The following is a 26,397-nucleotide window of genomic DNA, read 5'->3' on the forward strand; positions in this document are numbered from 1 at the left end:
TATCCAAAGCTTGATGTTAGCTTTTACTTATTACATTATCAGTTCCACATATTTCTGGTAAGGCCTTTGAAGAAGAGTGTGTCTTATAGCTTAAGTGCCACTCAGCGCTTAACACCCACTCAGGGTGTTCGTCCCACCCCTGAGTGCTTCCTCCTCCAACCAGCTTGCCTGTCCGTGCAGAAGCCAGCCAATCACCTTCAGTCCTCCACCCCTGACCTCCTCCTCCTCCTTCTTTCTGAGGCTCAGAGGCTGCAGATCCCTGCTGCGTGAAATCTGTCCCTGCCCTGGGGGCTCCAGCCTGCAGCCTTTCCGGGTCCTGGGGGACAGGGAGAGGCCACCCACAGAGTTCTTCCACACGCACACACACACACACCATCTAGCTCCCATTGTATTCCTGAATGACATTACATGAACAATGTCAGAGGCTTGGCCCCTGTCTGGAGAATAATACTGGTAGTGAATTTACTTTTATAACTGCATTGATCCTGCGTTGAGCAGGGGGTTGGACTAGATGGCCTATATGGCCCCTTCCAACTCTATGATTCTATGATTGGTTAAAATGATACTGCACAGTAGAGCCCTGGGGTGTATTTGGAGGGGTTGAGTTTCGGGTGACTCTGCTCAAATCATCTATCCATGGCTTCCAAACAACTGGCAAATGTCCATTATGGCAACTGTCCATTATGAGATAAAGCTGGGTGTCATCTACATACTGGTGATAGCCCAGCTCAAAGCTCTAGAAAAGCTGGGGCAGAGGGCACCTATAGATGTTGAAAAGTGTGGGGAACTCCACAAGGGAGTTGAAAGGGGTGCAAGAACACTTCTCCCACTGCCACCTTGGTGTCAGGTTCTGCAGGAAAATCAACTATTGAAGGGCTGTTCCATGTATCCCCTATTCAGTTATCACTACTGATAATATCATAGTTTCTACAGCCCAAACACTGGCTATGGCAAATACTCCATTAGGGAAAAAAAGTAAGACAGAAACACTATGCACAATTGTTAGCATATATGGGCATGGGTTACACTTTGAATTATTGTAAATCCCTGAGTTTTTAAATCCCAGAATAATTTTTCTGCCTTTGCTTTCCCATAGTTATTGTAGCATCTATCCTACTCCTCTGATATACCATTATTTTAAGAGGTATTGTGACATACTGCCAAAAATTCATGCTTAACAGACTCTGAGCACCTTTAAGTGACAGGCTATTCAAACCCAAATTCCACAGAGAAGGTCATGAAATGAATGTTGGGAATTGCCAGTTGAAGGAGAGCTAAGCTCTGACCATGGAATGAGAAGGAAGCAAAATGAGTGAGAGGATCCCTATTCAAGCCAATAAAGGAAATTTAAGAGAAGTAATTATGCCCAGTAAAAAGCGGAGATAGCTCTTAAGTGGAGTGATCTCTGGTCTGCAAAGATAGGATTTGTGAGCTTGATTTGTATGTTCCTGCCTTTCAGACTTCACAAGTCACTGAAGCCTGTGCTTGAATGCTTAAGCAGAAAATGAAAAGAAACCTTTTTGAATAGCAGGAACACTTACTTGTTGGCAGCAAATTATTGGGAGACAACTTATCTGGAGGTAACAGATTAAAAAGTTACCTCAGTTTTAAAAAATCTGTTAATTTTATACATCCTGCCCCTGATTCTCTCTGACCTTTCTCTTCTAAGTTAATTTTTTTTATTTGAACTTTCAAAAATATAAGGTGACTGTGTCTCAAACCTCAGTTCCCTGGGCTGAGCCACCATCAAAATATATCTATTAAAATGACTGTATGAGAGAGCTATAGAAAAATAAGAATACATATAGGGGCTGCTCAGCAAAAAAAGAAAAAAGGAAAATCCTGAGCACAAGGGAGGGAAGAGGGCAAGATCACCTTACCTATATTTTCAAACACAACAAGATGCTTAACTGGGCTGAAGCACTTATGATGCTGTAGCACATTTTTTGTTGATTACTAAGGTGTCTGTTCTACCCATACTCTTAAGAGCCAGACACGCAAACCACCTTTTGTTCTTGTTTGCACCTTGAAATTGATCAGACGTTTCTCAGCTACATTTCTGGCATATAGTTTTTTAGATATTTTTTAAAGATTGGTTATAAAGCAAGCCATACAATCTTTTCTGAATATGAATAGGATGCCCTACTTTTTATCCATTTTGAAGTTTTGGAAAGCAACAGAGCTCTGCATAGGTGGGGGATACAGCCGACTGAGGACAGGGTGGAAATAATTAGGGTTCTAATTCAATAAGAACATGGATCTCATTCCAAATTGCCAGCCAGCCACCAGTTTGTTACCAATACATGAGTAACTCTAGCAAGTTTCTCAAGCTCTTGTGTTGCTTCTTAGAGCAAAGGTTTGGACATTGTAAAGATATGTTGAGTGGTAAATATCCCCCCCTATTTTCTCCCACAAGGAGAAAAAAAATAGTCTCATACATGGGAGAAAATCCTCTTCTCCATCTCCACGGGTATTCAGTAAAGTTTTATGTGTTTCTCTCACCTCACCTTGATTGAAAAAGATGATATTGGAGAATAGCCTCCTTGTGCTGTAAGTGGAAATGTCAGACAGAAACAGTGTAGCTCAGCTTAAATCTTACTAGCCTGTCTTTGTAACAACTGGGGTATACACAGGCACAAAGGATTATCTGTATACTGTCAGGTCAATGGTCTGTCTTTCACAGCAACCTAGCTAAAGCCTGTGTGTTGGCTTAAACAAGAGAAATGACTTTCACAGCACCTCAGTTATAGTTAAAGCAGCAATCTCAAATATCAACACCTAAACATATGATCAGCATTCTAAACCTAGACTGTGATCAGATATAGGTTCTTCTACAACCCCTGTCATTATGAGGAACTCCTAATTTCTAAGCCCTTAACCAGAGGTTATCAACAGGAAGTACCTGTTAGACTTTCTTCCTTTTTCTCCCCGCCACAGGGAGATAACAGGCATGAGGAAGCTGTTCACATTCTAGTGTTTCCTGAACAAATGTGAGCACACAGCATTCCATCTAGTCTAGCATTATATCAGAGGCCAGTCAGATGCTAAAAGCTTTAAAGTGGAGGCAGTATAACAGTGCTTCCCTGCCATCTGAATATTGCCTCTGACACTGGAAAATAACCTTTGAATTCAGCTACTGAAAGCTGATGTATTGTATTAAAAGCTTCCGTTACTTTTGTCAGTGTTTCAGACTAAAAGCTCCAATAAGATAGGGAGAATTGTATGTTTTTTTCATGCTACTCATTTAAACCTTCAAAGCTCGTTTTTCACTTTCAGTAGAGCCATAAAAACTTTACAAGAAACAAGTAATCAGAAGTAGCCTTTTCACTAAACCATTTTGACTGCATCTCATCTTGCATTTCCCCTCATACTCAGCAATGACATGCTCTGACCAAATTTGTGAAGACTGCATCAAATAACCTTTTAAAAGAAATACAGCAAATATTGACTGGGAATGGAAATCCAGTGCTTGGATAGAATGGAGTTAAGGAAAATTTCTCTTCTGCTATTGCAGAATTCAAACCTACAAGTTCTCGTAGATACAGTCCTTTATTTCATTGATCAAGGCAAGGGTCTTCAGAAGGCATACTGAACACTGAGTGAATGGTGGCCTATGTTATTAGAAAGCATCCTCTCAGAGTAGATCCAGCTAAAACTAAATTATTAAAGACAATGAGGTTCTATTACTATGCATTTTTAAGAGCAATCCACCCGAAGGACATTGCAGGAAGGAACACAGTAGGCATTGCACAAGCAGTAACATGAACCCAGCTTTCTGCTTCCAACAGCAGCGTCAAAAGAGAAAACAAATATAACTTCCTTTCTTGGTATTTTTACAAGCATCTTACTCATACTTGTTTCTTCTTCACTGTATGGTACAGAATCTATCTTTAATAAACCTGGGTTAGTAATCTACCTACTTCCTTTTCTTGTAGGGGAAACCACAGTTGAAAGAAATATTTTAATAGGTGGAAGATGGATGACCTTGTTTATTTTACCAAATGGAAGAGAAGGAAATGAATTTTTAGGCCTAAGTAACTTGGGGAGAATATGCCCAAGTGTTCACACTTATGTCTTCTCTTACTGTGAAACTCAGCTGTATTCATTCTGCAGTAAACTCTTCTCTAAACAACCACCACAGACTAAAGTCAGAATACATACCGGTGTTTATTTGCAAGTCACAAATATTCACATAATTTTTAAAATAAAAAAAATTATTCCAGGTATTAAACCTTTTACTTGCATCTGCACTGATTCAAATTTCTCATACTTCAAGGGGTGTGCCTGTGTGTGTGTGGGGGGGAGTAAAATGGCAACCTGAGGAACAATTAAGTAACAGAATACATCATCTAGATGCCTTCTAACAAACTGAACAGTGTACCATCGATCGATCTTAAATAAAATGAAAATGGATCAAATGATCTGAACTGTGAAATTTTAGTAGCAAAAGGCATCATATGGAATGGCTTCCTCCATTTTAAAAATGGCAAAAGTGTTTAAGGTTATGGCACTGGGGCACCCATTCTTTTGAATGCACAAACACACTCTTTGTTCAAAGCATAAGTATATAATATGCAGAACAGTTCAAGTAAAAGGATAGTGGTCCAAAAGGAGAAAAAAATCAATTTACTAATACAAGGGCAGGGAAGTGCTATCTTGTTTTCTTCTCTCCATCCAAGAGTTGTTCAGTTTCGGAATCATAAAGGCATTTCTCTACACACTTCCTTGGAAACCAGCCTCTGATTCTCTTCCCATCTTAAGAGGGAAAAAAAACAAGCAAATCAGTGACCGAAAATGACAATGCTTTTCAGAGATCACCCCTACATTGCAGCCCCTTCCCTCAACCAAATAAACCACACACAGATGATTGTGGAGTAAACTCCTCTGATCTCATAGATGGATACCTAAATCAAAGTATATCTGGTATATAATGCCAGCATCTGCAGTAATTTCTCAGAGATTTAATAATGCAAATATAATGCAAACAGATCCTCTTTGTTCCATGAAGTGTTGGGAACTAGCAGTTGGGCCTATGACACCATAACATTGGCCTAGTTAATGTAGAACACTCTCTCAAACTGGCTGGTAAAGACTCTTTACAGTTTTAGGCACAGCTCTCTCCCAGACCTGCTGAATGTGATAAGGAGGTGGTGAACTCCCCCTCACTGGCAGTCTTCAAGTAAAGGTTGGATACACACTTTTCTTGGATGCATTAGGATGTTTAGGGCTGATCCTGCGTTGAGCAGGGGGTTGGACTAGATGGCCTGTATGGCCGGTTCCAACTCTATGATTCTATGATTTTAAGTGGAGATGCCAGGGACCAAACCAAAGACATTTTGCACATGCTTTTGTCCTTGGGTACTGCCTTTCCCAGTCATGATGAAAGTATGGCCAGTTGGAAGTTATTACAATTTAAGGGCCACACATGGACAAAAAGTGTAGCATGATGTACGCTTAAAAAGGGGACATCCTAAAATCTTCAAGTACATTCTGCATGAACATCAACTGTTCTCAGCTGTTTGAATGAGAAGCTATAAAGATCTTTATCATTATTATTATTGAATTTATTACCCGCCACTCTTGGCAAAGCCGGCTCATGGCGGGTTACAAAAAAAAAAAGGAAACAGTACAATCCCCTAAAACTCCTATTTCCTCTTAAAACCAGCAATTAAAATACAACTACCAAAAACGGCAGCAACCGACCCACCACCTATCCCTGCTGGGAATCAGGGGACCGGCTGACCACCACAGAAGACACATGGTGGGATACTCCTCCTTTGGGGGGGGTATAGATCTTCTCTTCACCCTGGCCTCAACCATAAGCCTGGTGGAAATGGCGCTCCATTTTCTGGGCCATACGGAAAGCTGGAAGCTTTTAATCTTACAAGATAAAAAATGATTTTGTATTTTATATGAATATATTTGACAGTATACAAGCATACCTCTTTTTAAAATCTTATACTCTAATAGTGAAGTTAGGATATCTTTAGATACTTAAATCTATGACTGGAACTGTAAACAGGCAAGACTGGTCTTTCTAAAAGATATGGGAAAGGGTCCTAGGTGTGCAGAAAACGTCTGAGGAGGGAAAGGCTTGGCAAGGGAAGAGGCCTCAGTTGAATATAATGTTACAGAGTCCACCATCCAAAGCAGTCATTTTCTCCAGGGAGACAGATTTCTGTTTTCTGGAGCTCAGTTATAATTCTTGGATATTTCTAGATACTACCTGGGGGTTGGCAACCCTAGACCTGGAAGCAACCTACGTGTAACTTGATACCACCCAACTTGCATGACTGAACCAGGTCATCCTATGAAGGCCAGTGTGATGCACTGGCAAAGCTTCAGAATCGGGTCTGTGATATTCAAGTTTGAATGCCCATCTTGCCGTGGGAGCTGACTAGGAGCTGACTAGGTGATTTTAGAGCCTATCCAACCTCACAGGGATGTTGTGTGCATAAAAAAAGAAGAAAATAATGTAAGATGCTTTGGTCCCTACTGTGGAGAAAGGTATGGTATAGATCAGGGGTAGTCAAACTGCAGCCCTCCAGATGTCCATGGACTACAATTCCCAGGAGCCCCTGCCAGCATTCACTGGCAGGGGCTCCTGGGAATTGTCGTCCATGGACATCTGGAGGGCCGCAGTTTGACTACCCCTGGTATAGATTAAGTAAATGAAGAATAAAAATAGCTGAAGATAGGAAGCAGATAAAAAGTAGGTTGATGAGTGGCAAAGAGAGTGGCTTAAGAAAAGGATATGGGAATTGCCAAGAGGAACAAAAAGATTAGAAAATTCCTAAAATGTAGGGGGAGGGCTGGGGAGGGGAAGGAACTCAGGGGAATATAATACCATAGACTCCACCCCTTCAAAGCAACCAATTCCTTCAGGAGAACTAGGGCTGCCAACCTGCAGGTTGGGATGGAGATCAACCAGTTTCCCTGGCAAGCATCCCTGGCAAGCATTGCTTTGGATGTCAAATGTGTGGCATAACCTGCTGAGGTTGCTTCTACCCTTAAACGTTGCCCTCCCAAAGCTTCCTGGGATTTCCCAACCTCTATCTGGCAACCTGAAGGGGGAACTGATTTCTGTAGCAGGGATATCTGTTGTGATTCCAGATCTCGAAGCTCCCACCTGGAGGCTGGCAAACCTAGAGGGAGGAAAGAAGCAGGAAAAAAGGAGAGACTATGGGTAGGGATTCAGGAAAGGGAAAAAGGAAAGGAAGATGTATGGTGCCTCCCGCAAAACCTTGTGGGTTGCTGCTTGTTATAGTAAATTTTGTGCACTGAAGAAATGCTTTTAGCATTCCTTTTGTAAAAAAAGTTTAATTTATGAAAAATGAAAGAAATTGACGATAACTACTTGAAAAATATAACCCTTGGGGGAAAAAATTAGCCCATGAAATGATATACCTTTAGCAGAATTCTAAAAAAAACAAAAAACAAAACAAAAAACAACAACAAAACTAAAAAATAGAATTACCATCAGTTGTCAAATCAGTCATTTTGTCTCCATACATCCAGTGTCTGAAATATAAGGAATACATTAATTGGGCATGACACTTATTCCAGAAACACTCAACTAAACTTCAGAGACACATGAATACTAACTTCAAGCCTCTAGTGGCTAAAATCAGATCTCCTTTGTTGAGTGTAATTCTAGGTTCTTCAGTGCATGGAGTGGTGAAGAAGGTCCTCAAGCCTTTTGTGAGAGGGCAGCAGGCACCGCTGTAGTGTTCTATTGCTCGATAACGTACCTGTCAATGTTGAAATATCACATATAAAATGTACAGTCTGATGCTACTTGATGACTACAAACTGCTGGCTGCTAACTTGGCCTCTATGGCAGAAAAGAAACATGAGGTGCATTTACGTGTGATCTTCCTGACTCAAGAAATATAATTGAGGAAATAAGATGAACTGTATATAAACACTCCAATCCTTTGGGTCTCTGTTATCATAAAAGCCACCTGGAAGTTTCATGTAGTGATTTAGAAAGGTATAGAGAGTACTCGCACAAAGAAATAAGAACAGGCAGGGCAGACTGGAGCAGAAAACTCTTGGAGGCTTCAATTCCAGTGTCTTTTTTTAAATGACTTACCTCCTTGGGGATGAACAACCATTGCCTGGTTGGAGTAAAACACTAGGGATTTAACAAAGTCTTCTTGTGACAATGATATATATTATATATATATATGTTATTTTATTTCTATGAGGGCAGTGTGTGGAGTAAGCAAGTAAGCATTACACACTTCTAGTTGTCACTTATAAAACCTACATTATCATCTAATCAGAGCAAAACTGTACTTAGAATCAGTAGTTTTTAACTTATCACTAGACGTAACCAAAATATGGACTTCAGGATATAGTTCTGTTTAGGGCTGCTTGGTCAGTTGATGTCAGTTTTGGAAGATGCTGAAGAAGAAGCATTCCGGATCTACTTACACTCCTCACTCGTTTGTCAGCTTTTTGTTTCAGTTGCTCTATCTGCAAAAAATAACATGCATGGAAAGATTACCGAGCGTCTCACCTGACAGAGATTTTGCAATTTAAAGACATTCAAATTTCAATGTGGATGAGCGGATGGCTGTGGTAGTTACCGTGAGACTATACTGATGAGCACCTTCCCTCACAGGCCACTCCAAGCCGTCTCCCTCTGGGATTCCAGACCAAGTGAATACTTGCTTGAAGTTATTCCACTTACTTCCCAAGTCATAAGGGAATACAAAAGTCTCTCTGGTTTGGTAATATTGGATACGGTCTTTGGCCTATCAGAGAGGTACGTAAGTACAGTAAATTCTACACACTAACAAAATTCTAATGCTAGTTGTAACCAGTAGCCAAAATTCATGATTGGCAAACTCTTGCTTATGTGTCATGCAGAGTCAGCTGTAGATATCAGTCAAGTCAAAGAACCACTAGTGTAGTGGTTAAGAATTTTGAATTAGTATCTGAGAGATCCAGGTTTGAATACCAGCTCACTCATGCCATGAAAGCATGCTGGGTGACCTTGGGCCAGTCACTCTCTCTGCCTAATCTATCTCACAGAGTTGTTGTAAGGAGAAAATTGAGGAGAAGAGAATGATGTAAATTGCTTTTGGTTCCCATTGAGGGAAAAGGCAGGGTACAAATGAAGTAAATAAGTATGTAAGTAAATAAATAAATGAAATTAAAGGAAGAAGCTCATAGCGTTCAAGCTAGTCAGAAACATAACAGAGATCCACCACACCAAGTGACACGAGGGGCTGCAAGGGAACCTAGGAGGATGAGAAAAAACTCTCAGCGCATTGTTCAGAATTCTAAGTTAAAAGGCAGGCTAGGCTATAGAATAAAGGCAAGAAGATCTAGCTGGCATGGGAAGGCAAACAGGATTTAATATTCTGGAAATGAATCCTGAAAGAGAAAAAAAGCAAAGCAGTATAGGGTTCCTGAAGAGACAAAGTGTGTTGTATATTCGTGGGGAATGGTGGCTTTTCTGATACAGAGCAAGAGAATTTTCCACCAGAGAGGAATAACATGAACTGATTTTTTTGACCAATCTGTAATTTAAAATAATAGTCTGAAACATGAGAAGTTTCTGAATTGCGTGTTTTCAGATTGAAACTAAATCTAAAAGTATTAAATATTTTTTGGCTAGCTGTCTGGACCCGTTTCTTTTTTAGAACAAAGGAAACCAAAACAGACCATGTGGATTGAGAGATATGATCCTTCTTGTCCCTTGGGGACAAAGCAGAAAATAAAACACAAAGAGCAGCATTCTCTTTTTTTTAAACAAATAACCGGAAACTTCTACGTCAGCGGTTGTATTTTAATGTCACAGCATCGTTGTATTTACTGACATGAACAGTTCTTGTATATCTCAAAACTTTTACATTCCAAGCTTTCCACTCCACTGCCTGTTTTAATAAGGCTTTTGTCAATTGCATCATACTGACCTCTAGCGATACAGTGACTGTAAATAGCACATTTAATATGTACACAATTTGCCATACTGCATCTAAGGCACACAGCTCTTTCACATATGGAGCACAATCTGCACTGATACTCATCAAACATTAATCAATGGGGAACTGAAATGTTTTTAAACATCTAAATATTTCCCTTTATTTTATTAAACTTGAAAGGGATCTCTGGCTAGAGAACTAGAGAGGTTTCTGGCTAGAGATATACATAAGTGTTCAATGGATTTTTGTGTAAAAAACATGAAAATATAACAACGATTAAATGTAGCTGGAACACACTTTTTTGATCATACAGAAAAGGTCCTTAACTTACACTTAAGAAATATAACTTAGACATGAAATATATTGTGTTTGAAAGTCACACTGGACAGCTATTTTCTGGTAAGAAATGTACACATAAATCTTATTTCCCACTAGATGTTATGAAAGCTATGGATTTTGATGCTTTTGAAAAACCCAGTGGAAATTTCAACAGATTAATTTAAACTGTGTTTTCTATGCATAAGTATTTGTGTTTTGTTTTGTTTGTGATGGTCACAAACCTGGTGAGATGTCAGGCTGGCATATTCCCCTCCTCTTGTGTACTATTTCACAATGGTATCCTTCAACTAATTCCAGTAAGTTAGTTAACCAATATACTCTGGATAATACTCTGGTTAGAAATCCCAGTTAAGAAAATAAATTACTTTCAGTTTATTAAGTTACCACATTCAGATACTGAAAGTCACCAGTATTAGGCTGAAGCCTTTTGTCTTCAATTTTAGCTAGCCACAAGAGGGTAGGAAGGAGAGAATGCATAAGCCTCACATTAAACCAGGCTCATATATGTTGCCAATCCTGCCCCCCCCCGCCCCGAGCTATGCAGAAAACTGCTCTTGTGCTTCTGTTAGCTTAAGCAGTAGGGTACTCTTCTCAACCCCCACCCCCACCAAGAAGCTGCTATAGGTTCAGTTGCACCCTTCAGGCCCAGGCATTCACCATCTTAAGCATAGAACCACCATACTTATGGGAACTGTAGAGTAATATATCCCATATGGGCAAAGAGACATAAAGGAGAAGACAGATAATTATGATCTTAGTACAACAGAACACTCAAGCCTTCCAAATAAATGTATACCATGCTTGCCAATTTTGACTTATAGCATCTTCCAGAGGGCTCAGCTGAGATAAAAGTATGATAGGTTCCCATAGGCAAGAGCTTTGGCTGAGGTTAGGCCGTACTAATGGATAAGAACAAAAACAGTTTGACCCATTGTTTAGCTTCCTGTTTTAGTATGCAGTATGTTTGGCTATGAGGGGAGCAAATCACAAAGGAGATTAGCATTTGTAAATCACTTTTAAAAATGTATTAGAACAGTGGTTCTCAACCTGGAGGCCGGGACCCCTTTGGGGGTCGAATGACCCTTTCACAGGGGTTGCAGCAGGGCAAGCAGCTTGGCTGGGGGGGGGACACCATCCACACAACAGCCTTGCAGAGAATATCAAAATAGAGTGTTTGTCTGTCTGGAGCAGCAGAAAAGAGCGAGATCAGCATGGTGAGACAAGAGGCAGAACTGAACTGAGAAACCCTGGGGGGGGGGAGAGTTTACATACAATAATGAACAATGGATCTTCATGCCATTGATCAGTTTTGGTTTAATTTCTGTGAAAGAACACTTGCATAATATTATGGTTGGGGGTCACCACAACATGAAAAATTGTATTAAAGTGTCACGGCATTAGTAAGGTTGAGAACCACTATATTACAACATAAACTTACTTTTTCTTCAATCCATGATTCAATTGAAGTTTTGTTCCTCAAAATAACTTTCATCTAGCAGCAGGAGGCAGAAACAGAAACAGAGAGAGAGAGAGAGAGAGAGAGAGAGAGAGAGAGAGAGAGAGAGAGAGAGATTAATTCTTAACAGTCAACTTAAAAAGATACACTGGCTTGGGTCCTTATCCTGCTTCCAATATGTTGTAGGCATTTCCACTTGTGGAAGAGGAGAGATTAATGTCCACTGAATCCATACATCACGCTGTAGCCCCTACCCTTCAACGCCTAGGTGTCCACTGATTAGAGGGATGTGTGTCACTTTCAGGGACACAGAAGATTTCAGTGGCAGAGAAAAAGTTGCCATCTGTGCAGTACAGCTCAATTCCCATTACTTGGATTCACATCTATAGTCAGTAAACACAAAACCATTTAACACAATCTGCACTGATATTCATAAAACATTTCATTAAAATAAACCCCAGCCAGCAGGGAACATGGCTTGTTGAAAGCTTTTCCAGCCAGTTAAATTACTTGGTTTGCTGATGGGGAGGGGAAATAAGACCTATGGAACAACAAATGCTTCACAGTCCAATGAATCATAAAGGTTTCCTCAGTTCTTCTTGCATCACCGATAGCATCCTAGAACTTGCGACACATACCATTTTGTTTCTTTAAAAAGTGAGACTCACTTGGATTGCAAACAACATTCCAACTGCTATAGTTGTTCCCAAAGCCAGTCCCAAGGCAAATAAAGATGCAGCAAATGCAGACAACCCAAAAGGTATAATTGGACGGGGGTCTCGTTTGGCTACACTCATATCAATCTTTACGGAACTCCAACCAAAGGATACCTATGGGAAGGAAACAAAGGTACAGAATTTCAGAATAACAGCCAGCTACAAAAGCAGATCTGTAAACAAAAACTCTGTTAGCGTAACTGTTCCTTGGCAAAACAAAGTTTGATTCCAGTTTTATTTAAGCTGTATGCTTTTGAATAAAATTTTGTCAGTCTTAAAGTTGCCACTGGACTCAAACTTTGTTCTGCTGCTTTAAACCAACATGGCTACCCACGTGAATGTGTCTTGGCAAATCCTCAAAGGTAAGATAAGATCTTAATACAACCCATGCCCCCCCAAAAAACCTAAGATTTGTAGAAGTCATATTTTGCCTGAGGGAGATCTTTGCTTGATTACACATGTTTTCAATTGCAGCCCGAGTGGATGATTAACACATTGGCACTCTAGGCATTTAGTAGGTTCAGAAAATCTACTGTGCTATGAGAGAATTGTTTGTAAAGCAAGCTAGTCTGCCAAAATGTATTGACTTACTTACAAATTAATATGCATTTGTTTATTCTTCCTTGTATATTATTTATTGCTAAAAAGTATTTCAATTTTATGTAATTTTTATGAGATTTTCTGCAGGCAACTAAAAATGCCTAATTTCAGGGCAGAACACACATGAAAATGCCTTATACAGAGTCATTGGTCTATCAAAGTCAGTTTATATACTATTTGAAGCAGCTCTCCAGCATCTTAGATTGAGGTCTTTCTCATCATTCGCTGCTTTATTGTTTCAATCAGAGGTGCTGGAGACTGAACCTAGGCCATTCTCCATGCTTAGCAGATGTTCTACTATTGAGAGGCCACTCAGGCGCATGAAGGAATAAAGGAGGATAATGTCACATTCCTCTAAAAAGATAACTCCTATATAGCATACAAATGAGAAAACTGCAATTTGATCACTCAACTCTCATCTCTTTGTCACAGATGAAAAACAGAAGATATGGATCACTTTCTTTTCCAGAGATTTCTTCCACTGACAGTGCTGTATTCACTGACAAGCATCTTATCTTACCCTGTTATAAAGCTGAGTGTACATGGTCATGATAAAAATGAAAGCTGCATGGATACATCCGAGGGGGGCCAGCAGAAGAAAGAGACTAAAGGAGGCATGATTCTGAAACCCACAGCAGTTGTTGATCCAAGGACAGTGATGGTCCATCTTCATCACACACCTAGAAAACAATTCAAATCAGTGCTCTTCTTCAATGTCTTAAATTAGTATTTAAAAAGGTAAAGGTATCCCCTGTGCAAGCCCCGGATCATGTCTGACCCTTGGGGTGACGCTCTCTAGCGTTTTCATGGCAGACTCAATATGGGGTGGTTTGCCAGTGCCTTCCCCTGTCATTACCGTTTACCCCCCAGCAAGCTGGGTACTCATTTTACCGACCTCGGAAGGATGGAAGGCTGAGTCAACCTTGAGCCGGCTGCTGGGATTGAACTCCCAGCCTGGGATTGAACTCCCACGGGCAGAGCTTCAGACTGCATGTCTGCTGCCTTACCACTCTGTGCCACAAGAGGCTCTAAAAATTAGTATTTAAGGTGGATATAAATGTAATGTGGGAGTTTAGCATAGGAATTTATTTCTAAGTGCTAAAGGATACATGCAACATCAAAATGTTTCCAAGGTGCAGTTTACTCAAATACATGTTAATACAGGGGGTTGGACTACATGACCCAGGAGGTCCCTTCCAACTCTATTATTCTATGATTAGTGTTGATGAACGCTTAATATCATAATATACACACACACACATATATAGAGAGAAAGAGAGACAGACAGACAGGTCAGTAGTGGTACCTGTTACACTTTCGGCAGTGATGTGAGCGAGGAGCCTTGTAAGACTGGCATACTTTACAGTACTGAAGATACATGCAGTCCTGAGAGTTTTCCTCAAAATGTAAAAGAGAAAGCAGATGCAGAGCAAGTATTAAAATTTGCAGATTACATTGCAACCCCTATAGTTTTGTTCTATCTGGGTATGGTTGGTGCATCCCTTCTAGTTAGAGAGAAGATATACAAAGGTAAGTCAAAAAGCAATGCTACAAAATCATAGAAACCTTTATTAAACAAAAATATCAACATGTGAAGCTATTGTTTCTTGTCATATTCTTCATCTAAGTCTATGCATTTCTGAAGGCAGTGTTTCTATCTCTCTAACCCAAGCTTTCTCAACCTGGGTTTCCTGAAACCCTGGGGTTTCATGATGGCTCTGGAAGGGTTGCCTGAACAGGTGGAAATGAATTGATTTTTAAATATATACTTTTAAATATGTTAAACATTCATCGGGTGATATGACTGGATATGATCATGTCAATCCACCACTCCTAAAATAGCCAATGATGGGCTCAGGTGGGTGTGTACACAGCTATGCTTTCCAACCATATTCTGCACGATCACACCACTTCTGGGGTTTCTTGAAGCCTGAAGAATGTTTCAGGGTTTCTCAATAAAAAAGTTGAGAAAGGCTGCTCTAACCCTTCCCAAAAACATTCTGTGCTTTTTTATTTATGCATCAAAACAGTAGTTTTGGCATCCTCAAGGGACTCAAATTGTGTTCCTTTTGAGTTTTGGAAACAAAAGGAAGTCTGAAGAAGCAAGATCAGGCCTGTAGAGTGGATGGGATAAGGCTTCCCAATGATATTCTCATGGTACAGCTCTTGCTACCCTTGAAAAATGAACAGGCACACTGATAGCAACTTTCCTGGTCTTTTCCTTACCAGTGTAGTTTTCAGGGATTTTAAAGGCACCCTAATGAGACTAAGAGAAGTATATTGTTGAGAGAACTTGTCTGCAGCCATCCACTGATCATAAAGACATGTCTATTTATTCATTTTTTTAATTTATACCCTGCACTTCCTACTGCACTTAGTCTATAAACCAACAATTTAATTTGGATTTATTTCTGTGTGGTAGTGCTTTTGTCATTCATCCAATCAGCAACCACTGTGACTTAAATTATGGATAATTATGAACAGCGATTTATTATGGATAGTATTCTAATTTCATTCTGGAATAACAGGGTACAAATTTGGTTACCCATCATATGGCTTGCATCTTGACCTGATTCAACACATCAAATATATGGACCCACAAATTCCATTCTATGCTAGTATCAGGTTAGGAAAGATAATTAAAATTAATCATTTTTTAAAAATCCAATTTGATCATTCGCTTACTGGCTTCCATCCTATAGGAACATATCCAGGGCCAACAAACATGGCATTGAAGTAGTTGTAAAGAATCATAACAGTCCAATTGATAAGCATGATGAAATTGATACTTCCACCTGTTGTGTCCAAAGGCCAGTACCACAGAACGGCATCAATCATAGCCATGGTAGAACATATTGCTATTACACTGAGAGCTATGATAGGGCCCCAGTGGCACAACCTCTTTAGTTCATGGAGATTTTCAAACTTAATAACTGAACAAAGCATTCCCATTTTGCAGCCGATTGCTCTTCTATTGTAAACAGTTCCTTTCAGGTACAGGTCTCCATTTGTCGTAAGTTTTCATCTCTATAGCACTGGTTACATGTCCAAATATCACAAGCAAAAAAGATGGGATTAAGCCATTTCTTGAAATCCGGAGAATCATTAGGTAGAAAATCTCTTTTCCTGTGGCTACAGGAAAAACTGCCTCTACAAGCCACCTAAAAAAAAAAAAAAAGGAAGAAGAGAAACATTCAGAATAATTAAGAAGCAATCTTTAGACTAAAAGGAATGAAAAAGATTTTAATACCTCCAGAATGTTGCTTACATAGATTTTTGAGAGGCCTTAAGATTTGTATCTAAGAATGAAAACAGATGTACATTAAGTACAGCTATACAATACACATAGCTCTATCATTTTGAGAAATTGTAGGCTAGGTACCCTCGAGAATTCTTTCATACTCATATATTGGCCATGGAAAATGTATTTTTAAACATTTGAATAATTTTAACAATTTAATTAATATCAGCAAAAGAAGGCAAATGCCCCAAGTATAAGCTTCAGAATTAGTCCATATTTCATATCCCAAATTTAGCCTACGTACAATGATTTATTTGCAAGAACACGTGCTGATCAGAAGCACACAGCCCTAACAACACAAGATAAACAAATACTGTATTTACCTATGTTTAGTTATTATTTATTTATTTATTTAGGATTTTTATACCACCTATTCTTTACAGCTCTGGGCGGTTTGCATGGAACATTACATAATTTATGTTGGTGGATAACATTCCATAGAGCAGTGGTTCTCAACCTAGGGGTCGTAACCCCATTTGGGGAGACCTGGCCCCTTCTGGGGGGTCCCCAGGTTGTTTGCTGTGGCAGTGGCTGCAAGCCAGCGCAAACACCCATGTGCAAACTTATGCTGCCTGCGCGTGTGCACATGCTGCCAACCCCGCTGCTGCAGTTGGGGTCACAGTGTCAGAGCGGTTAAGAACCACTGCCGTAGAGAAATACAGCACTGAAAAATTTTCCATGGAAAATTTCACATCATTAATATAATGTAGAAAAGTTGTATTGGACCTATTATTTAGATCAGTGGCCCCCAACCTTTTTATCACCAGGGACCAGTCAATGCTTGACAATTTTACTGAGGTTATATTAAATTAGATTAAATGTATATGATTTTTTCATATTGGGTTTGCTGTTGTTTGGGAGGCCACATGAGAGCCAGTTTGGTGTAGTGGTTAGGAGTGCGGACTTGTAATCTGGCGTGCCAGGTTCGATTCTGCGCTCCCCCACATGCAACCAGCTGGGTGACCTTGGGCTCGCCACGGCACTGATAAAACTGTTCTGACCGGGCAGTGATATCAGTGCTCTCTCAGCCTCACCCACCCCACAGGGTGTCTGTTGTGGGGAGAGGAATGGGAAGGCGACTGTAAGCCGCTTTGAGCCTCCTTCGGGTAGGGGAAAGCGGCATATAAGAACCAACTCTTCTTCTTCTTCTAATTCTAACATTTTACAGAAGGACATTCAGCAAGGATGCCTTCTAGCTCCATTATTGTCTAATTGGTACTTAAATGTTATGGCAATTTTTTTGGAGAAACTCCAAATTCCATTTTTCTATGTGGGCTAATATTCCAATATCAGCATTACTATATGCAGATGATGCAGTTTTTAAAGATATATCTCCTTAGGGTTGATACTCAAAGGAAAATGGGTAAATGAAAACAAGATGCAATTCAATAAGGATAAGTGCAGAATTCTACACCTGAGTCACAATAATGAGAAGCCTGCAAACTGAATGGGAGATACACTTCTGGGTAGCAGTGTGTATGAACAAGATCTTGAGTTGCTTGTGGACTCTAAGCTAAATATGAGCTGACAGTATGATGCAGCAGTAAAGAAGGCAAATGCAGTCTTAGGCTGTATCAAAAGACATCACATCAAAATTTCAAGATGTTATAAACCTGCTGTATACCACATTGATCAGACTGAACCTAGAATATTGGATTGATACTTTTATTGAGCTATCTACTACAAACCCCAAATTGATTTCCTCTTCAGTCTCAGGGAGTTCAGATCCCATTATTTCTCTGACTTGTTCCTGTTCTGCCAAGTTTTATGTAAACTGCTCTGAGCTGCAGGGGAAGGTGGAATATAAATGTAAAAAAAAATAAGACTATTTTTGAAGTTGGGATTTTTTGTCCAAATGTGCATCACTTTACAACAATGAACTTCATCTGCTGCCCTGCTGTACAATTCTTCCCCCAGGTCTACTACCTCCAAACATGGGGTTCCCATTCAGAAACCATGGCTAACAGTCATTGATCTTCCATAAATCTGTCTAATCTCCTTTTCAAGTCATTTGTGACAATAGCCATCATCACATCTAACGGCAGTGAGTTCCACAAGCAAATTACACAATGTGGAAAACAGTACTTTCTTTAATAATTCTTGGATTTGTTTTCTGTCAATTAAATTTTAAGGTGGTTCTACCTCTCACATCCCCAGTTAACACAACTCTGTTATAAATAAGAATACAAATCACACACAAGCAGTCTTTTTATACTGATGATACAAAGCACTGGAAAAAGACAGCTCAGTTTAATTTATAAATACCCATATTAATTAACACAGTAAGAGCCAAAGTACAGCCTTAAGAGGTAGTCTGGGGCTGATAAAATTCATGGCTGTAGCACTGGGCAAAAGGAATATTAGATCCAACTCCCTGCCCTGGTAGGTAAAAAAACCAAGCCATTGCTGATTCCTGTTTTTCTCCAACTAGAGCAGTGGTTCTCAACCTGGGGACCCCTTTGGGGGTAAAACGACCCTTTCACAGGGGTTGTGGCAGGGCAAGCAGCTTGGTCGGGGGGGGGGGTGCCATCTACACAACAGCCTTGTAGATCGAGATAGAGAATTAGTCTGTCCAGAGCTGTGGAAAAGAGCGAGATCGGCATGGTGGGACAACAGGCAGAACTGAACTAAGAAACCCCGAAAAAAAACCCAAATTTATATACAATCATGAGCAATGTATCTTTATGCCATTGGTTGGCTTCTGTTTAATTTCTGTGAAAGAACACTTGCATAATTTTATAGTTGGTGTCACCACAACAAAAGGAACTGTATTAATGGGTTGTGGCATTAGGAGGGTTGAGAACCACTGAAGAGGAGTTAAATGTATATAAGTCCCACTCCCATTACTGCAGCCCGATTTGATGTTGGCACCTTTCCTTGCAGCTGTTTGGTTCTATAACATGCTGTAGTTTGTCCGAATTCCTAATGTCAGTAAATTTAGTAAAAACACAACGATCCTTTGAACTAAATATACAACAGCAGGGAACACTGCCTGCTATATCTTTGCATAAAGTACAGTTCTAGCCTTGTCACCTTCTAATCAGGCATTTCTGTTATGGGGCAGGCAGTTCTGTCACATTTATGCAGAGATGTAGCAGAATTATCTACCTTCAGAGGAGGCACAAAATAATAATTAATGAAGACAGCAGGTAGTTGCACATTCTGTTGGATGTTTAAGTACAGTGTGTTAACATTTTCTCTCCCACTATTACAGCTCATCTCTAAGCACCTGAGATCAGTTCACCTGGAGAAAATGGCCACTTTGGAAGGTGGCCTATATGGCATTAATGCTCCACTGAAGTCCCTCCCCAAACCCTGCCCTCCTCAGACTCTACCTCTAAATCTCCAGGTATTTCTCAGCCCAGAGCTGACAACCCTATATAAGGTTATTATAACCCTTGCAAGCCTGACATAGGTTTGTTAGCTCCGTGACTCACTCCAACCACTGGTTGACCATTTCCTAGGAAGCTAGAGGCCAAGTAAGGTTTATGCAAAGCCTCAGGCACTGCTAAAATGTGCTGGTTGCTAGAATTCTTTTCACCATTCTGCTTGCACTCAGCATTAACACAAATTAACTGAGGAAGTTAACTGAATTCAGCTGCACAGTGATGAGTCTGTGGCTGGCCCCAATTATTGCAGTCAAAGGAAGCTCTTAACCAGGCCCTGAACTGACCTAAAGAGAGAAACCGCTATTTGTGAGTCTACCAGTAGCACGGAAACTTGATGTGAGAGTTGTAATAAAAAAGCACCACACTTCGTGCAAAAAGGGGGGAAAAGAGGCTATTTACAGGAATATCTGTTTGCCTGTGCTTGACCATTTATGCACTGGAGGTTTCATGGCAGGCTGCAGGCTGGAGTTTTAGTCATGGCTGGTTGACCCACCTCTTCCTGCACCCCCACGGGGGAGCATTTGGCTTGGTGCACCTCACCCGCCCCGGATTTGTGCTCCTGCACGGAAGATGGGACAGTGAATTTCCCAGTGCATAAACGGTCCTACAGAAACTGAAAGAACAAGGGCAATCAGCAGCATATGAGTAGGGAAAGGAACTTGGCTAAGAGAAGCGTGCATTTTCTATTACCTTGATGGTCTTTAAGGCACAACTACAGAACTGAACAAGACTTGGTAGCTGCAGAAATAATGACAACAAAGGCCCCCCAACACAGGGGTTGTCTAGTCTTCCTGCCCTGGCACAACAGCATTAATTCATTTTTGGTACAAAACAAATCCGCTCCAGGAGGCAATACATGCCCAAGCCTTTTTTTTTTTGGGGGGGGGGGAGAGCAGCTTTTTTTTTTTTTTAACACGATCAACAGGCGGCAATTCAGCAGGTGAAGCGGGCACCATGTTGGATTACTACCCGGCTAGCAACAATTAAGCGCACAGGAGTCTTTTTAAAAGGGTATTTAAAGCAGCCGACTAACGCGCTGGCCTGAGGCTGGCGCGAATGCAGACTGCTCCCCTCCCCCACTCCCGAGGAGGGCTCTGGTACTCTCGTGCACGCCGTGGGGCGGGCGCTCCCCCCGCCGCCCGCCCTCCCTTTCCACGCCAGAACGAGGCGCCTTACCGGTGCAGAGCAAAGGACCGGCTGCTCGGCGAGGCTCTCTCGAGTGAGCCCCGGCCATGCTCTCAGTCCGCCCGCTCCCTGGCCCGCCTCAGTGTCCGCTTCCCCGGGGCACCTTGACTGCAACCCGGACATGCAACCCTCCAGTTCCGCCCTGACTTCGGCATGTTTTCACTAGTCTGGCAGGTTCCGTGAGAAAAAAATTTCCGTCCTCCACGCTGACATATTTCCATGGCAGCAGGCATTAGTGGGGCAATCTTGTGATGAAGCAAACAGTGGTGGGCCGGGCGCAAAAGCAAAGTCCCGCTTGGTGGACTGAGTTGTCTTGGTATGCCACTTCTGCTGAATTCCTGCCTTGAAATCAAGCGTCCTGAGTGGTGGGTTCAAGAGAGGCTGGGAATCAAGCCACATTTCGGAGGGTAAAATCGGGATAATCCTGAAAATTGTGTGCCACACCCCCAAACATTACATATATCTGAAACATTTTTTCTCCCTCCCGTTTCCCCCACCTCCTCTTTCATTTACACTCGTCAATGGTGGCTATCTGGAAGGCCAGGGAAAATTTTAGACCGGGGCACAGAGTTTGATTCCAGGTATAAAGCTGGATCAAGCTAGGAATTTACTTCATGGATTCTATGAAACGATTCTATCCTACGGAAGCTGATGCGATAATAAACGTGCCAGTCTTTAAGGGATCACGAGAGCCCTTTTATTTCACGTGAAATAGACAAACTTAGCTGGAATACCTTATTGAGAGGCCTGTAACAGACAAAGTTATCAGGGACAGACAAAAAGAAAGGAGTTCCGGTAAGAGTGTCTCCTAACAAAGATCCTTGGATGAGGTGGGTGAATGGCACCGCGGAACCATAGGGCCTGGTTGGAAGTTCTACTGCGGGAATATTTTGGATGGGGCACAACCTGGAAGTCACTTCGCTCTGACAGCAGATCGGCTCTAGCGGCAGCTGAGTGGAGTTTGGCTTCGGTTTCCAGGGAAGACGCGAACCGCCAACTTCCATTCCGTAGTTTATTGGTGTTGTGCTTGTGTTGTTGTTGGCGTCGCGGTCTGGTTGGCTAGCCATCATGTCCTCCGACTTCGAGGGCTACGAGCAGGACTTCGCCGTGCTTACTGCTGAGATCACGAATCGCATCGGGAAGGTGCCCAAGTTGCTGGGGGGTAAGTAGGGGGAAATGGGTGGAAGGGCGGCAGTAGGGGAAAGCGCCTCGCAGCTCCGTAGTCTGCTTTCAGTCTTCCTTTAATAGCGTCTCTTTTCTCTCCTCTGCCCTCTTCAGTCAGAAAGTTCCTTTCCAGGCTTAGATGAATGATAGTGAACACAGCTCAGGGTAGGCAATAAATGGAAATGGCCTGTGAGTACCAGACACGTAAGCAAGGCTCACCTGATTTTGCAGCGAGTCTGTCTTTTCCTTTTCAGTTCCTTCTTAGACCAAAATGTTTCAACCACTGCTGAATGCAGTCAGATGCTAAAAATTAACTGTTCGCCCCCCAGAAGCTCTAACTATATTTTAAACTTCATTGTTATCTTGGTTTATCGCCTTCCTTTGTATTACAGCCACACTACTCCAACTCTCTGGTTCTTAAACAGAACTACCAGATATCTGAAAGAGGAGTTAGTAGGTATCAATAAGTGTGTTGCTTGCAGCTCTTCCTTTGTATTACCTTCCTTTGTATTACCGCCACACTACTCCAACTGTCTGGTTCTTAAACAAAACTACCAGATATCTGAAACAGAGTAGTAGGTATCAATACCTGTGTTGCTGGCAGCTCTTACTGGTGTGCTGTGGAAGTTAGAGTGTTTGACCAACACACACCATTGTGGCATGTCATGTAATAAATGTAGACCAATATTTGGAAAGAAGGCCAAGTTGAGTGACACTTGCAATTAAGAGTGTAAAGCATAGCAAACTAAGGCCTTGTTAGAGTCCTACTTAATAGAAAAATGAATGAGCTGAATAGGTTACCTGCATACATAGAAGGATGTCAGTTTCCAGTTCTAATAAAACTTGGGTAGTCTGACTGCACCAATCTACTCTTAGCTGGGTGAACATGTATGACTCCTGGGACATGGGAGTGATATGAGAGAGCTTCTTATTCATTGTTCAAGACTGAATCCTGGTCTGCATCTATACAAAGGTTTTGTATCAAAATGTAGGACTAATAGTAGTCTACAGCCCAAGTAGGCAACAACCTACAAACTACAAGGCAGCATGTACCCATATAAATAGATTAGGTTGCATGCTACTGTTAAAGAATCCATTGACCTGTAAAGGAGTCAAATAAGATCAGTAAACAAACCCTTCATATTTCCTATGTATTCTTATTCTGTTATTAGATGAGAAGAAGCAAATGGTTTCAAATGTGGAAAAGCAGCTGGAAGAAGCAAGAGAACTTGTAAGTTAAGAAGTTTTGCATTTGTTCTGTGGACAATCTTACAAGTCAAATGAAAATGTACTACTATTCTGTGTTGGGTGTGTTTTACTAACAGTGGTGTGTAACTGATGGGGGGGTGCATGGACAATGATGTGCAAGATACTGTGAAGAGGAGTTTAGTGACAAGCTTAGTATTTCCTCACATCATATATTCTTTTCATTCCCTTAAGAAATGGATTGAATTTTGCTTCTTTTGTTAAAGTAGTATTGCTCTCAAAAACATGTTTACCCAAATTCTTTGTAACTGGGAAGGATTTAAGGAAGGTCTGAATTGGATGGGATTCACCTGCTCTTATCTCTACTAATGAAACAGGGCCCGGGTGTGATGCATCCCTGAAATGTGGAGTTGAGAGGCAGGTGTAATCCATCAACCTTGTTTATCATTTAAGCTTAGGCATAAAAAGTGAGGTATTGGTTTGGCACAATGGGCTTCAGTGTAGGTGTGGCCACATGCTACACACTTTTTGGCTGAGGGTCCGTATCTCTGCTATTTTTCTGGGGCTCCTGGTAGCTGCTAAGAGATATTCTTGCTCAGCATGTATGAGTGCTATATTGTAACATCTATATTATCTTTTGAATTATAACTGCCTGCTAATTGCGCTCAATAAAAGATGGCAGTTTTCCCTATAACTCAGAAAATAAAACCAGTTCCATGTGCACCATGAACTTGAAGTTAAAAAAACAAGCCACACTTAAAATTTATTGGCATGCTTTTATCAAACTATAAGATTGCGTGTAGGGTCTCTTGTTATTTGTTGGTAAATTTAGGTTGCTGCTGTTCTAAGAAAGCTTTGGCAGCACATATATTAAAAGAGGAATGCATATGATGCATGCCATTGTACTGGAATTACAAGTAACATATGTCACTAGTCTGTGCTTTTTAATATCACTTGTAATTGAAATTTTCAGTAGATACACTAGAATGAAATTGAAATGTTCTTGGGGGCTTTTTTGTACAAGTCATATTACAGAACTAAAAGCAAATTGGAAGATCTTCAGTGTTCATCTTCATTTATGCAATTACATTCACTGTGTTTTCATAGATGGCCAGATGTCTTAAAATGGAAGTAAAGAAAAAAACAAAAGCTAATTTCATTTTTAAAAGTATGCATCTATAAAATTAGGCATAGTATAGTATTGATTTCTAACAATGAAATAAAGAACTTCCTAGGATTATTCTCAACTAAAAGCAACTTGGATGAAGTCAGTAAAATACTGTTTACTGTTAAGGTTTTACGTTTATTGGGCCAGATTACACTAAAGCTAAAAGATAAATAAAATGATGAAGAGGTTGGATCATTTTCCAATGAAACTGGGGGCAAGCTTTGGCCTCAATGTCATTTTGTGTGTTCTATATGGCGACCAACTGGCCATTGTGTGAAACAGGATGCTGGGTGAGATGGGCCACTGGTCTGCAGGACTCTTCTCATGTTCTTGTGATCTGAAGAGGCAGTATTAGGAAGGTTGCATTACATGTAGCAATCTTGCAGCCAACATGTGGCATGAATATTTATGCAGTCACAATGCAGATATCCTTCTCTCACTGTCTACATGAAGAAGAAATGTAAGGTGTTCCAACCCAAGCCTCCACTATCTTCATTCATTCACGAGTCTCTGTGTTTCTGTGTGGTACTATAGACTTTGCTCACCTGAGAAGTAACAACCCTGCAATTTATGAGAGTCATTGTCCTGACAGGAAAAAAAGCTGATTCCTGAGCCCTTTGGTCTTTCAAGAGATTATTGATTTGCAATTTAACTCTTCTTTTTATCTTGGGGGGAAAATGGATGTGTAACATGCCTTCATATGAAGTAACCTTAGTCCAAGTCAGATCGTTGGCCTGTCTAACCCAGGCTTAACTGACAGGAGCTGTGCAGGAGCTCTGAAAGAGGTCTTTCTGAGTTATGCTGTCTGATACTGTTTAATTGAAAATTCAGGAGACTGAAGTTGAGACCCACAATTCATCTGTACACTTAAACTCATAATTGTGAAAATAGATTAAAGTGGGTAGCCATGTTAGTCTGAAGCAACGGATCAAATTTTGAGTCCAGTGACACCTTTAAGGCCAGCAAAGTGTTATTCAAGATATATAAGCCAGTGGTCCCCAACCCCTGGTTCGGGGACCAGTCCCGGTCCGTGGATCAGTTGGTGCCAGTCCGCAGCTCTTCCTCGTCCTCCTCCCCAGCTACTGCCTCGGGGGCTGCCCTGCCACTCTGCTGCCGGCTCACCTTTGGTATTATCTGGCGGCCACCATGGCTGGGGCTCCCCCTCGGCGTGGCACTGCGCAGCTGTCGCTGGCAGCGCCCCCCAGTGGGCAACGGGAAGTCAGGGGCGCCGGCGGGAGAGCAAGTGGAGCATGGGCTCAGGTGGCGGTGACGTCCCTTGGCAAAAGACTACGCCCCCCGGGCCTCAGTAAAATTGTCAAGCATTGACTAGTCCCCGGTGATAAAAAGGTTGGGGACCACTGATATAAGCTATCGTGTGCAGATATCTGAAGAAGTGTGCATGCACATGACATTTGTAAGCTTATACCTTTGGTGGTCTTAAAGGTACAATGGAGTTTAAATTCATGAGGGGATATAGTGAGTTTTTTATTGCTAATTTTTCACCTTTCATTATATTTTTATTTATATTGACAAAAGCAGCTTTTGTCAATACAGCTGGACAGCTGAAACAAACCGGAATTATAGTAGCAGTCAGAAGTGATCTGGGGGAAAGCAGAGTGAAAAAAGAATCCTAGGAATGGAGATTGAGGCTTCTGATCAAAATGACAGTTTGCAGTAGCTTTTTGCTTATAGAATAACTGGTTTTATTCTGGTTATGGCTTTTATGAGTTCATAAGCTGTGAATCATGCTAGAACAGACAGAAAACTTGTTCTTAAATGAGGAAATTAGTGTCATTGCCTTGAAATGGGCAGTGCCACTGTGCATAACCTGTACCTTACACTGGTCATGCTTACAGGTCATGGGGTCATGAGACAAAAATCCTTATTTAAACTTTAATTTAGAATGTAGTCCCAGTTGGATTTGACTGTGGTCAG

General features: G+C 41.1%; 2 protein-coding genes across 11 annotated transcripts in view; one reads left to right on the forward strand and one right to left on the reverse strand.

The window, feature by feature from the left end:
- Positions 1-4,148: 4,148 nt before the first annotated feature.
- On the reverse strand, positions 4,149-21,081 carry ZDHHC6 (zDHHC palmitoyltransferase 6). Of its 5 annotated transcripts, XM_077349729.1 has the most exons (12): positions 20,916-21,045; positions 20,233-20,352; positions 15,735-16,210; positions 14,356-14,453; positions 13,570-13,729; positions 12,402-12,563; positions 11,716-11,769; positions 8,595-8,762; positions 8,440-8,481; positions 7,606-7,751; positions 7,478-7,521; positions 4,149-4,755 (listed from the first exon to the last, which is right to left on the reverse strand). In XM_077349729.1, exons 3-12 carry the CDS (start codon positions 15,999-16,001, stop codon positions 4,652-4,654), a joined length of 1,245 nt encoding a protein of 414 aa, XP_077205844.1. In that variant the 5' UTR covers positions 16,002-16,210; positions 20,233-20,352; positions 20,916-21,045; the 3' UTR covers positions 4,149-4,651. The 5 variants fall into 5 exon arrangements, with proteins under 5 accessions (XP_077205844.1, XP_077205843.1, XP_077205846.1 ...); XM_077349728.1 differs by lacking the exon at positions 20,233-20,352 and having other exon boundaries at positions 20,916-21,079; XM_077349731.1 differs by lacking the exon at positions 20,233-20,352 and having other exon boundaries at positions 14,356-14,447; positions 20,916-21,078.
- Positions 21,082-21,231: 150 nt separating this feature from the next.
- The window catches only part of VTI1A (vesicle transport through interaction with t-SNAREs 1A), a 338,695-nt gene continuing 333,529 nt past the window's right edge, over positions 21,232-26,397 (forward strand). For 5 of the 6 annotated variants that reach the window (XM_077349746.1, XM_077349742.1, XM_077349747.1 and 2 more), the window contains exons 1-2: positions 21,232-22,086; positions 23,261-23,319. In XM_077349746.1, coding sequence (XP_077205861.1) covers positions 21,993-22,086; positions 23,261-23,319 — 153 coding nt within the window. In that variant the 5' untranslated portion in view covers positions 21,232-21,992. The remainder of the gene's footprint in view (positions 22,087-23,260; positions 23,320-26,397) is intronic. The other variant, XM_077349743.1, reaches the window with a different exon arrangement.

The sequence above is a fragment of the Paroedura picta genome, chromosome 8 (assembly GCF_049243985.1).
Source record: "Paroedura picta isolate Pp20150507F chromosome 8, Ppicta_v3.0, whole genome shotgun sequence".
NCBI classification, from domain to species: Eukaryota; Metazoa; Chordata; class Lepidosauria; order Squamata; family Gekkonidae; genus Paroedura; species Paroedura picta.